At 41.2% G+C, this 13,474-nt stretch overlaps 1 protein-coding gene across 2 annotated transcripts in view; it reads left to right on the forward strand.

Moving 5' to 3' along the window:
• LOC135416077 (G patch domain-containing protein 2-like) overlaps positions 1-13,474 on the forward strand; it is a 303,891-nt gene that overhangs the window by 135,946 nt on the left and 154,471 nt on the right. Inside the window, exon 34 of one of the 2 annotated variants that reach the window (XM_064658776.1) lies at positions 2,288-2,307. In XM_064658776.1, the coding sequence (XP_064514846.1) occupies positions 2,288-2,307 (20 nt within the window). Of the gene's footprint in view, positions 1-2,287; positions 2,308-2,688; positions 3,248-13,474 lie in introns of those variants that run through there. The other variant, XM_064658777.1, reaches the window with a different exon arrangement.

Consider the following 13,474-nt stretch of genomic DNA (forward strand, 5'->3'; position numbering starts at 1 on the left):
CTACCTATAGAGAGGATGATTTCACCCATCCAAATTGGATTTTGTTTAAATCTGGCATTATTTTATTGAGAACTAAAAATAGAAGCCAAAATGGGTGTGAATAGGGTAAAAGGAGTGTGAAGTTATGAAATGAAACATGGGGAAGAGCCAGAGAAGAGAGAGCCACAAAAAATGGGGGAGTAAGGAGATGAATGAGAGATATTAGAATGAAGGCTGTCAAGTACAGAAGGGCATTAGCAGTCAGGGTGTGTATGTGTTAAAGACACAGTCTCTTTAAAATGGGAAGCAGGAAGGCTCATGCTGATTTCCACTGCTATTTCTCTCTTGTGAATGAGTCTGCTTGCTGCTCTTTTTGTGCAGGAAGACTTCACTGGAATACAGTTGTATATACTGTTTGTGACAGTTGCGTGTACTGTCTGTGTCACACACATACATCGCACTCCCCCCCCCCCACCCCCTCCCCCCTCCCCACCTCCCACGCCCACAAGAAAATTTTCATGACTTGGACTTGGTGCTTTCTCTGGCCTGCCTGGTCCAGCAAGGCAGGTTGAAATTGTGCCCAAAATATGGGGGAGGGAGGGCTGTCTTTCTGTTTTCAGCTGTCCTTGCTTGCTAGTGTCAGTCAGCCGTGGATATAAATAAACCCCATTTATTTATTGCCTTTCTTAGTTGCACTATATATTATCAAGAGAATGCTGAGCATCACTCGGATTAGAAATTCCCTCTGCTCTGGGATAAAAAAAAATCTGAACTTCTAGGATAATCCTAGCTTTTCAGGGAGAAAGAAAGTTCCTGCTTTCAACACTAGATTCATGAGACTTCAACATGCTTCTCAGTTCTCCCGCAAACTTTCTGCAGATATGATGAAACAGCCCAAACTAGCTCTAAAAAATATTAGCATGGGTCCCTGACCCAGTACTGTCATCTAGCCTAGCGCTCTCTGCTCTGTCTCATTCCTGCAGCTTGGAAGCACAGTAGATTAGGTGCTGGTGTGTGACCAAGGCTGTGTAAATCTCTGCTGGGAAAGTCTGTATGGCACTGAATTTTAGTGTGCAGGCATCTCTTAAATGACTTTACAGAACTCCTGTGATTTCCTTGTAACTCAGAATCATATCCATAAAATGGAGGTAATCCTTTTCTTCCCACTGTGTGACTGTTCTGAGTTTTTGAGGTGCACTCATGTATGACATAATGGTGTGTAAACATGCGGACAGACATACGGGCAGATATTTTAACACCTCCTGGCAGGCGGAGAATAAAGGAAATTCATTCTGTTTTATGTGGTGATTCACTGCAATGACTCTTATCACTGGAGAGAATCAACCCTTAATATTGGCTCCTGTCAGGAATGAGGTTTTTTTCTGTTCACTTACTCAACCAGAAGAGGAGATGAAATGCTCACCAGTACCTTTGAAATGATAAAACTTCATAGAATTATATACATTAATATTTATGAAATTATTGTATTGGCCATGAGCTGCACTCATGTTAGGAACCTATATTTGCTTGTAGACATAGGAATGCTCCTCTCTGTGCTCAGTCCTCAAGGTAGCCATGCAAGAGCTCGAGCAAAGTGATTTTAATTCAGTTTGTGAGAAAAGACAAACTGTACTGTGCATTTCTGTAGGAATAGGAAAGCTCAAAGGTCTCTTCAAAAGAGGGAAATGAGGTTGAAATTGGCTGCCTCTCATGTGCCTTTGTTTCCTTTATTTCAGCATATTGCCAAGGGATAAGTTTCTGGACTGGTATCCTATCTTAATACACATGGTTGACATTTTGATTTTTAATTCAGTTTCCAAACTTTCTGTGCAGTGACATAGCTGGCAATCCTGCTTTCGAAACATATTTCCAGGTCCTCTGTGCTCTGTGATGTTTGGCTCTGTGCTGGACTTTCAAGGAGAGTGTATTTTTTAAGATACTGCAATATTTTTAATAAACAGCTCTCAACAAATGTCACTCATGTTTAGGAGCAAGCCAATGTGCCAATACACAGGACAAGCTTTACCTACTAGATTAGCTGCAAAATGCAAACTGTCCAAAATAAACTTCGTACATTTCTAAGTGTTTTGGATTTTTCTTTTTAAAGGATTGTATAAGGATGTTTAAGTAAAAGAAGTGAAGATTATATTGACTTTTCCCCATAACATACCTAAATAGGAGAATGTTGCAGTATGTAGAAGTCAAAAATATATCTTTATAATAACAGGAAGAAAATTTTTTTTCCTTATCCCCATTTGGTTTCTTTTAAAGATCAACCTTCTCATACCCCCATCTCTCCTGCACCAAGGTCCTCAACATGTCTTGGAGTGGGGAAGTAGACTCCCATACAAGGAAATGAGTAAAAGACCTAAAGAAAAAAGACAAAGCATACTGATATGGAAGAAGGATTTAGAGGAGGATGCATGTGAATAGATGAGTCATGTGAGTCAGAAGCAAAGAGAGAAGAAGGTATTCTGGTGCTCAAGAGGAATACCAAGACTACTTTTTCACACAGTAGTTTATGAATTTAAGTTTTGTTATATTGATTTGTGATCTCCTCTACTAGGGCAGAGAGAAGTTGTGTGATAGGGAGACCCAGATTTCTGGTAATGGCTGAGATGTGCAGAGCAGTACAGCAGTTTTTCCACACATAACAGTCCTCCATGATTACTTAAAATCTTTGAGTAAAAAAACTTTGTTTTTTTCCAGCCTCTGCTCGCAGAGAAGGATTAACACACACCAGGTGAGGAATCCGGAGCATTGCTTCAAGTATGGGGTAAAGGAAAAAGCAGCAGTGACTTCATGCCACTACACTCCCCTAACAGCCAGAAAAGAGAGAAGAGGAGGCCTTGGTGAGAGGAAAACCCACTGACGAGAGTACCTGAACATCTGTGGAAGCAGATTGTGGTGATACGCCTGCAAGCTGAGGTGAATGATTGCCTCTGAGAGCTTCTGCTGCTGAGTCTTTGGGTCCCTTCCTTCCACCTATTCGTGATCACTAACTGTGAGATCTTTCTGTAAGACAAGAAATCTTTCCTCCAGCTGTTCTTCCTAAGGTCCAGGTTTGAACATAAAATCTCATTTGCTCAGCCATTTCAGTCTGTCCTAGTCTGGTAACAGCCACAATTCTGTGCTTTCATCACATGGCAACCATCAGCAGAGAAAAATATTAGAACATATGACTGGAGATATCTGTGTTTGTTGCCATCTTGAATTTTGGCACATAGCCATGGAAATGATCCATTTGAATAAAGTAATTTCATTTGTTTGTTTTGGTTGCAATTTCAGTTATTAATTCACACCCCCAAAATATTTGCTGTCATTTTACTGGACAGGATTTTAAATCTGTCTTTATGTTTCACTGTTGGATGCTTATATTCTGTGTGGCTTATTTTGTGTTTTGATTTCTGTTTGTTTAGGCTTTATAAACTTTTTTAATTGGCTGATATTTTCAGACCCAAGCTTGAATCCTAAGGCCCAGGTGGCTCTTATCAGTTGCAGTAGTGGCTTGGTGAAGCACTCCAGCCACTAAATTAAAATTTGCCTAACATGAAAGTTAGTTTGCTTGTGTTAGAAAACAACATCAGCAGCTGGAAAACATATTGGAGAGAAGATCCATCCATCCTTAAAATGAACAGGAAGCAGCTTCAGCTCTGGCTCTTTGTTGGTGCCCAGATAAAGGAAAACTCATTATTTTGCAACTTCTGCCTTGTCCAACACCATCAAGGGGTACAGAATCTCCCTTTGCTTGTATCAGAGTCCTCTGAGATTGGATTCAACATCCTGTTTGACCTCTTTTCTTATTCCATAGCTGCCCTATCATTTATAGCCTGTATAGTCAGTGTTAAGAGATCATTCTAATCTGTTGGCAAGTAGATAATGATCAACTCAAAGGGCTGACAGAAGAAACCATGTCAGAAGGGGAAAGTGTTTTCTCTTGAAACGATTGTGTTCCTGTCCACTCTTGAATTCTGCATATTTTCTGTCACTCAAGACCAGATAAATTGAGAGAAGATTAAATAATTATGTCCATACCATCACTTGCTTAAAGCATGAATTTTTCTGTTCCACTCACACATATGAAACACATTGAATACTTCACTTGTCCAAAATACAGCTCTCTGATATAGCTGTTTCCTTCATTGGCTTATCTTTCATTTCTGTTAGACAGTCATGATCCTGTTGGGATTTCTTTGCATTTTTTTCAGCTGTGTTCTTCATGCGTCTCTACAGCATTTTTCTGCTGCCTGTGCTGCCATCACATATCATCAGTGACCAAGAGATTTGTAAAATCTTGTGAAGTTATGTTCAGACCATGTCCTTTCTGTCTGTAATCATTGAATTCCACCCATAGCTCTTGAAGATAGATGTTTCTACTGGTGCATCAAATTGTTGGCTCATGATTAGTGAAAGTTTGGTTGCAGAGTTTGTTACTTCAGACTTCTGCACATCCTCAGCAGCTGTGGACTTCAAGACCTTGGGTCTGTCTTCTCACAGCCTACTCTGCTATGTGTGGTATTGGCTGTAGCTTCTAGCTCCATTCTGGAAATTTTGGAGGGGCTACTTCCCTATAGATGTAGCTTCAGTAAATAACAATTCTGTTCCTTTTTTTCCTCCTGAAGGATCTGAGTTATCCTTATTCCACTGGGTTTCTTGTGCAGGATTGAGTAGCTATAGGATATACATCCTTGTGGAACTCTCATGTCTGTTTTTGTTCTCTAGTTTGTTTTTTTAGGTTATCACAGTCACCACTGAAAACTATAGAGATGTTCGAAGGACAGAGATTTAAATACAGTTAGCCCAGAAAAGGTGATTGTCTTATGAAAATTATTGGCAGAAGCAGCATTGTTACATCTTTGTCAAGAAAATTACCAGTTAATGCTGACTTATTATGAACACAGGTTAATTGTTTTGCAGCTTTGCCAATCTCCCACCCACTCATTTTGGGATAATAATTTGTACTCAGTTATAGCCATGTTTTCTGAACTTCTTTGCATTGCATGTTAGATGTAGCCTACCTCACACCTGTAACTGTGATGACTTAGTAGCAGTATGTCTAAGATTTTTTAAGTATTCAGAAAAATGCACAGTGCAGTCTATGACCATCATTTTGAAGGGATGAATTCTGTCAGCATCAGGAGAGTGAAGCCTTGCATCCTTTGCCCCTGGAAAATTTTTCTTGTTTTCAACAAATACAAACAACCCCTAGGGGTATCAAGACTGGTCATTTACCTGAAGCCAAAGACCTAGACCTTAAACTGCTGTTCATTCTCAGGATATGTTAGGGCAGCCAGAGCATCAAAGGACATAGCAGTATTCCTTTGCCTTGGGAATCTGCTGATCCCAGGTCTGAGCACAAATGCTGTTACATTGAGATCATGTGCAATAGAGAATCAGGAACAAATCTTGTGATTCCAGTCTCTTATTTTTTCCATCTCCCTGTATTCCTCAGCCTGGAGTCCATATATGTCTTTGTGCATGGTGGGTGCTGCTACTGAAAGATAACATATGCATTTTGTCTCTTCACAGCTCTGCTACCTCCATGTCTGTCCCTTTCCAAAAACCTCTCAGAGCGTGCTTCAGTTAGGAGATTCAGTGGGAAGGCATAGAACTGTTTCCCACATAACTTGGGAGAGCAGGCATTTTATAGGAAGTGTCTCCTAGTACAAGGGAGGAAAGTAGAATAGCAAAGCATTTTGGATTTATAATAGTTGCACAAGGGGAGTAGAATTATATATGTGTTCCTCAAGTGCAGATTATTTTTCTCTACTTTTTTGACATTAACTTCCCTGTATTCATCAACGAGTTTCATCAAAAGTGCCTTTTTTTACTGTGAGAAAAGAAAATTACCAGTAGAATGCCCCAACAGTCATTTAGAATCTGGTTCAGTGGTGACACTGAATAATGTAATTGAGGGATTCTCCTCTTCTGTGATGTTTGCATCACTTCTAAATTATGCACCCTGTTCTAATGACAGAGAATCAGATTTGTTAGTCTTGAAAGGAGTAATGTGTACATCAGAGTCCTGGAGGCTGAGGTAATGCAGAGTTCACGCAGCATTTTGTGCTGTGTTTAGCTGATGAGCATACTACAGCATAAAAATTAAGGGAGAGGTATTAGATTCTCCTCTCCAGAAGAGCTGACTTGTACTCACTACATGAAGTATTAAGTTCCCTTTTACATGTTTTATCTTGGCCTTTAAAACATCCTCACAAGTCATGTGAGTGCCATCAGTGGGAGAGCACGTGACACTAGATAGAGCACTTAGTCTTGGATGCCAACAAGACATCCTGAAATTATCTTGTCTTGAGAATAGAATGTTTTTGGGCAATCATGGTTTGTTGGAAATGCTCCTCATTATGATGCTTGAAAGGTTGACATACATATCTCCGATACTGGTTCCACACTGTGAAAGGAGGTTTTGGTATCAAGACCTTTGTTTACGAGTAGGAATTTCAGTGCTGTGCCTCTTCCTCATATCAAAATATGGAGTTTCAATATGCACGGAGTTGAATGGCTGGCAGTGCTAGACCATTCTTCTTCTTTACCTGTGAAGGAGATCATTGACTTACAGATGACTTTACAGAACAGACTTGGATTCTCAGCCCTCATTCTTTCAGGCCTGTACCTTGTACTAATACAACAGTTCCAGTAATTTTGGATTATTTGCTAGAAACAAAAGTAGTCTGGCTCCTGACTTATTTTTTTTAAGGTTTACTTGATAAAACTGCCAAGGACTTTTTTCCTCAGTCAGTCCTACATTTGCTGCTCATAATAATCCTGGGCTCACTGTTTAAATCTGGATAGGTTACTTGCTGCTGTTTAAATAGTTGGATTTTTGGTTGCAGTAAATGGCTGATTAATCCTCTTCATACCGTTTCCTTTCTGAATGCATTATTCCTGTGGATCTGTCATAAGTTTCTTCCAAAAGAAGCTTCTGAGGCTTTATTTAAATATGGGACTTGAATTCCTTTTCTTCTTTCTAGAACCTTATGTTTCTAAAGCTGAAACATCTTAATGAACCTGGTAACTGGTTTCTTCCCACTTTAGAACATGCTGTCTTTTCCACAGAGTGAAGTTTCCCTGCTGACTTAGAGATGAGCAGTTAGGAAACACAGACTGATCTCAAAATTGTTGGATTCTGAGTCTCCCTGTATAGTTGTAATGCAGGAGAACAAACTCCACTGAACTAAAGGTGAGAAGACACCAAGTCTGCCCTGAAGAGTCTGCTCTGTCTATTACCTTACCAAAAAAATGTTTTACTGGCCCTCATTGAAACAGAGTTTTCACTGCTGTTTCCAGTTTAAAGGAGAGAATCACTGATCAGTATGGAGACCCTGGTGTGAAGCTTTTGCCAGTGGTATTCAGTGAATCATAGGGGTTCCCTAGGGAGAAGAGTATACTTAACAGGGCCTCTTCTCTACAAGTTCATGCCTACAGCACACACAATGAGTTTGAGAAATCTTATATTCTTTGAAAAGAAGTGGCTTGTTTATCTAACCTATCAGACAAACAAATCAAATTGGCCTTAAAAAAGCCAAATTTGATGCAATTGTTAAGAATTTAGGGGCTGTTAAAAATGCATCTTTTATTAACAAAATTTTTATAATTTGTTTGAGGCAGCTGAAAGAGGCGCTGTTATCTCTAAAAACCATTTCAGCACTGTGCTCAGCCTTTTGCCTGCTCCTGTTCTGGATGTGCAATGGAAGACAACTCCAGAACATTAGTTCAATTTGGTGCCCCTGCAAGAGTATTTTAAAAAATCTTATTTCACCACAGTTATAGCAGGGGTAAAGTGTAGTCTTCTTCCTGCACACTAAGAGGAGACAAGTTACTGTACTTAGTGTAGTTATGTTGAAAAGTCATAAAATCTCCCCAAAATATGTTTTGGGGTGATTGAATAAATCCCTGTGTCTTGACTACTGTCATGTCAAAAGTCAGGAGGGAATCTTTGAAAAGTTCCTGTACTGCCAAGTCCAAACTGTCACTCTCTCATTTTCCTATAAAATTGTTTTTTTCTGAGATTGAGGAAGAAAAATGACAAGAGATTTTTCCACATTGTTTCCAGTAATTACTGCATAAGGTTCACCTCATGGATTTCAAGTGGTTTTGCCTTATTTGTATGATCTTCTGAAAATGTCATGTATACATTTTGTCCATGATACCAGCTAGGAATCTTTTTTTTCTTATCCACAGACCTACAAAACTCGGGTCTCCATATGTTTACTAAAAATTTCTTTTGCAAAATATCTAAGAATAAAAATTGTTGACTGTACCTGCCAAATTGTGGCCCAGCAAGTTTCTTGGGTCTTTTGAATGATGACTTGGCTGAAGGCAGGTGAAATGGATAAAAATTAGGACAATTTAAAATGTGTTAGCACATTGTAACTGTTGCTACACTATCCTTCCCTGAGATTTTATTGCCATCTCCTTTGTTTTGTTTCTCTTTGCTGTTCTGTTCATTTGTTTCTAGTTCTTCAGATTAGCATGATAGAGCACTTAGCATGGTAGTGTCCAAATGAGATATTCAGATCCTGAACCATACTTCAGAAATTTCTGTAGCAAGTCTCCGGATGTCAAATTGTGTCATGCAAGGCAGCTTGTTGCAAGCTGGGTGTCTTCCAAAGACTCTTGTGAGTCAGACTGTCCTGCTACTGCTTTCCTCCACAAGTGGAGTTTCTTACAAATCCTTGAAAACAATGGATATCTCCCAAGCATCTAGCCTACCTGGAAGAGGGTTTCGGCACTTCAAAAGACCAATTTTTTGTTTCAAGAAAGGACCAGAACATGGTTACCAAGACATTCCCCAGTCATTACACCATGTGCATTGCACAAATCCTGTAAGATTTGCCCCTGGCTGCACAGCAAATCTTTGTTTTGACTGCTTCCTGAAGAGGAGAAAAAAGAAATCCTTCCTGAAAAATGTCAGGAAATCTCTGGTTTGATATCACCCAGCTGGCTTCTTTCATCAAATGATGTACATGCACCGGCCATGATATATTATTATAATGCCTCATGCTGATTTCTGTATCTGATGAATGAGTATCTAAACAGGTAGTGAGAAATGGCTGACTGCTGGCAGACCAGACAAAGGAAGTCACCTTTGCTTTCTGCAGCATGCCCAATGCCTACTTGTTAATTATTTCTTGCATTGGCCTCTGTGGACAGCAATGAGGTATCATCTTCCTTTTCTTCCCTCACACATGAAGGATGGGATGCCATCCAGAGGGACCTGGGCAAGCTCAAGATGTGGGCCCATGGGAACCTCATGAGGTTTGACAAGACACAAGTATAAGGTGCTGCACCTGGCTCAGGGCAACCCTTAGTATCAGTACAGGCTGGAGGAGGAACAGATTGAGAGCGGCCTTGCCGAGAAGGACTTCGGAGTGCTGGTGGATGAGAGGCTGGACATGACCTGGCAATGTGCACTTGCAACCCAGAAAGCCAAACATATCCTGAGCTGCATCAAAAGCAGTGTGAGCAGCAGGTCCGGGGAGGTGATTCTGCCCCTCTACTCCACTCTGGTGAGAGCCCACCTGCAGTGCCGTGTCCAGCTCTGTGGTCCCTAGCACAAGAAGGATATCAAGCTGTTGGAGCGAGTCCAGAGCAGTGCCAGCAAGGTGATTAGAGTGATGGAGCACCTTACCTATGAGGAAAGGCTGAGAGAATTGGGTTTGTCAGCCTGGAAAAGAGACAGCTTAGGGGTGACCTAACTGTGGCCTTCCAGTACCTGAAGGAAGCCTACAAGAAAGACAAGAGGGACTTTTTACAAGAGCATGTCAGAAGAGTGACAGGATAAAATGGAATGGGTTTAAATTTAAAGAGAGTAAGTTTAGATTAGATATTAGGAAAACATTCTTTACTGTGAGGATGGTGAGGCACTGGAACAGGTTGCCCAGAGAAGTTGTGGATGCCCTGTCCGTGGAGGTGTTCAAGGCCAGGCTAGGTAGAGCTCTGAGCAACCTGGTCTAGTGACTCCTGCCATAGCAAGGGGATTGGAACTGGATGATTTTTAAGGTCCCTTCCAACCCAAAGCATTCTATGATTCTATGATCTTGCCTAGTCAACTAAGTGGAATGAGAGACAAAGAATATCACCTTGCACAAAGACCACTACGCCCCTGAAAGGGGGAGAAATCAGTCTTTGTCTTCAGAAGGTACCGCTTCAAAGGCTGGTATTCCTGGGTAATAGTTCAACAGTACCAGCATAAACCATAGGGGACAGAATTTCTGCGTAAAAGCTGTTCACTAAGTCTGCAGGATATGGGAAACTAAGCATATGTTGTGGGGGGTTTTTTGCCACAAACCACAGCTGTAAATAAACCGTTATTCTGTACTAGATAGAAAGGTCCTTATCCCTAAGTGTATTTTCCTTGAAATCATACTGGGCCCAGTATGAGGCCCAGCTGCTTGACTGAATGCCTTCAGACCACCATCTTTGCATCTTCCCAAAGCAACCTAGCCCTAGATAAGGGTGTTCTAAAAGCAGATGAATAGCTGAGGTCTGTAATCTTGGAAACTGGTTTTTCCTGGAAACACACTGTGACATCCAAAGTGCTGTAGCATAATTCTTTCTGAAATTATGGGCATTAGTGGCATCTCAAATGCATTACTATCATTTAGGTAATGGCAACCATTAATTAGCAGTTTTCATTTGCTGTATTTCTTGTTGCTATACCAGAATTCATTTCTAAGACAATCTGTTATCCAATGAGTAAACTGTCTCATCTCTTCTAGATTGACTTGTTACATGATCTTGCATTTGTACAGGGCATCTGAAGCCTCTCTTCAAAAAAGGACAAGAGACACTGAGCTTAGTTATTTCCATCTCTCACTTCTGGAATTGCATCGAAACTGAACCAGAGTTTAAACAACTTCCTGTATACAAAAGAAAATATTGGTAAAGCAGAGATCTGAAAGTCCAGGTTTTCTTTTACTAAACATAATAATTTCATATATCTTTTGACCAATATTTTCTAGTGATTTTGAATGTAAAAGTAAAAATTTAATAGATGTTATCTTTAAAGAATTAGATGGCAGATTTTGCTCCTTGTGCTATATCCGAATTGCTGCCATTACTCTAAACCACAATTCATGTTGTTTATAGGCAACCCATAAAACCACAAATTAGTATAGTTTTGCAAGTGAGTAGATAGAGCGCTGTTGACTCTGTATGTATTGAAAACTTTACCTTCTTGGTTGATTTCATTGCCTTTCAATCACCTGTTAGAGAAGACAAGCCAGAACTATAGATATGATGTTTTGTGTGCCACTAAAAACACTTGGAGTGGGCAAGAAGCCTTTTCTGCACAATGGAGCTGGCCCTAGAGCTGCATCCTGGTCACCGTGTGATACTGGACCTGCCCTGCATTGGACCTGAGACCATACTGAAGACATCTGCCTCCTAAGACATTGCAATGGATCCTCTTCTGTTGTGGGATGGCTGCAGTGATTTCATTTGCACAGTAGTCTTGAGCCAGGAGACCTGTATGTTGCTCTGATGAGGATACTCTAGTCACAGACAAGGAAAGCTTCAGAGCAACACAGAAAGGTAAGGATCTGTGAACTGAGAAAATGAAAATTTGGTAGCTACAACAGAGAGATGTGAGACAGGACCGAGCAGAACAGAGCTATGATGTTACCAGAGTAGTAGACAAGTATGTTTGTCCTCTGTATCTTATATTACTTTTGGGCACGGGCCATCTTTTTGATTGAGTGTACCAATGTATGTTGGTTATGGAAAGGTGAAACAAAAAGCAGCATATTCCAGTTCGCACAGTGGCAACAGGGATGTGCTTTATGTAAATGCAGTGAGATAGCCAGAGATCATCCAACCCAGGGAACAAAGACACGGGGAACAAAGACACATTTAGTCTGCAAAGACTATTCTTTGCTGAAGTGTAAGTGTACATTCCTGTACTCACTGAAGCAGTGTTCCTATCTGAGCTCTACAACACACAACAGCCTGAAAAGCAAGGTGTAAGCCTTTTACATGCTATAATAGAGTTTGCCACAGAGAAACAGGGATGACACAGATGGTTGTTTGATCATCCGTGCAGGAACTGCCTTATGGCACTACAGAATAGGGTTTTTTCACTCTTTCTAACCATTGATCTTTGTTAAAGAGACAAAGTGTGCTGGGCTTGTTTTCATCAGCTTTTGTTTGTTTCTGCAAACAAAAAGGGAACTGTTGAGAGCTGTATTCAGTGTTGGCAATGAAGATCCCACTTTTTCTTTCCCATTGTCTTCTTCAATTTGCTAGCTAGTAACAGCATATAAAAAACTGCCCTCTGCCTTCTCACACAATTGTCCTGAAACATTTTGGTATGCCTGCACCCAGGAGAGTATTCAATCAGTTATTAAACCTGATGTAGCTAGTATAGTTTGTCGCTGAATTACAGCTAGAACACCCCTAAAAATGCTATTTTAATTTTAAGAAAATTATTCTGGAGCCTGTCTTACCAATCTAATTCTCAAAAGTTGCTAGGGAAATGGAAGGCTGGGCAGAGAAGCAGTAACTGAAATGTGTGTGATTTCAAAGATTACTGTACCCATGAGCATACTTGTGTCCACACTGGTTGGACACACCAAGACTCTTCTCCCCTGATTGACATTTTGCCTCTTTTGCCAAGAGGCAAAAGGCTTGGTTCTTCTGCCACCCCTTCCTGCCACTGAGGAACAGCAGTGAAGAAGGGCCAGTAAGACAGACCCACCCCAAGGGGCTGCCAAGCTTAATCCATGGGTGATTCCAATGCGTTCCAAGTGCCATGTAGGACTTCCAGCTGTGCAAGTGTTCTAGCTCAACCCTTTGCAGCTCCCCTTCCTCTTTTGTTTCCCCCCCCCTGTTTACTAGCAAAGAAGCCCTTCAAGTGGATGGGGAGCAGAGCCAGCCCAGGGCTCAGGAGGAACAATGACCAAAATGCAGCTTGTAAACCAAAACCTCCTGAGGGGCTGCTACTAAAAGGAGATCAGAGAGAATTCCTATGCCAATAGGTATCTGGATTTCCCCCCACACACCTCCCCCTCCCCCATCGAAGCCACTAAATTTCTGGCCTATCAGCATGGCAGTGTAGTTGTAATTTGCTCCCTCCTTGGCAGGCGGCAGGGAAGCATGGGCACAGAGAGCTGTATAGGGCACAGCCAATACCGTAGTGCTGCAGGACTGATCAGAGCTGCACCTTTCATCATCACACCAATGACATGGGTCAGAGAGCCCCAGAAAGATTAAAGGGATAAAGCCAAGTGCTGGGGAGCATCTCTATCACAGCATGTGTGCCCAGCCAGAACGTCGCACTGGCTGGCAGGCTCCCTCCACTGACCCACCCTTGCTAACCTCTAGCCAGCTGGTGATAGTGCAGGAAGGGTTGTTTACAGTTTATTAAGATGTCTGAGTTTACATGTTATGGCAGCCTCACATGAGGTATTAGGAAGCAGCCACTATTGTGAAGGGCTTGATGGAAGAGCTGAATTCTGAGCTGACTCTGGAGAGCCCTGGC

The sequence above is a fragment of the Pseudopipra pipra genome, chromosome 6 (assembly GCF_036250125.1).
Source record: "Pseudopipra pipra isolate bDixPip1 chromosome 6, bDixPip1.hap1, whole genome shotgun sequence".
NCBI lineage: Eukaryota > Metazoa > Chordata > Aves > Passeriformes > Pipridae > Pseudopipra > Pseudopipra pipra.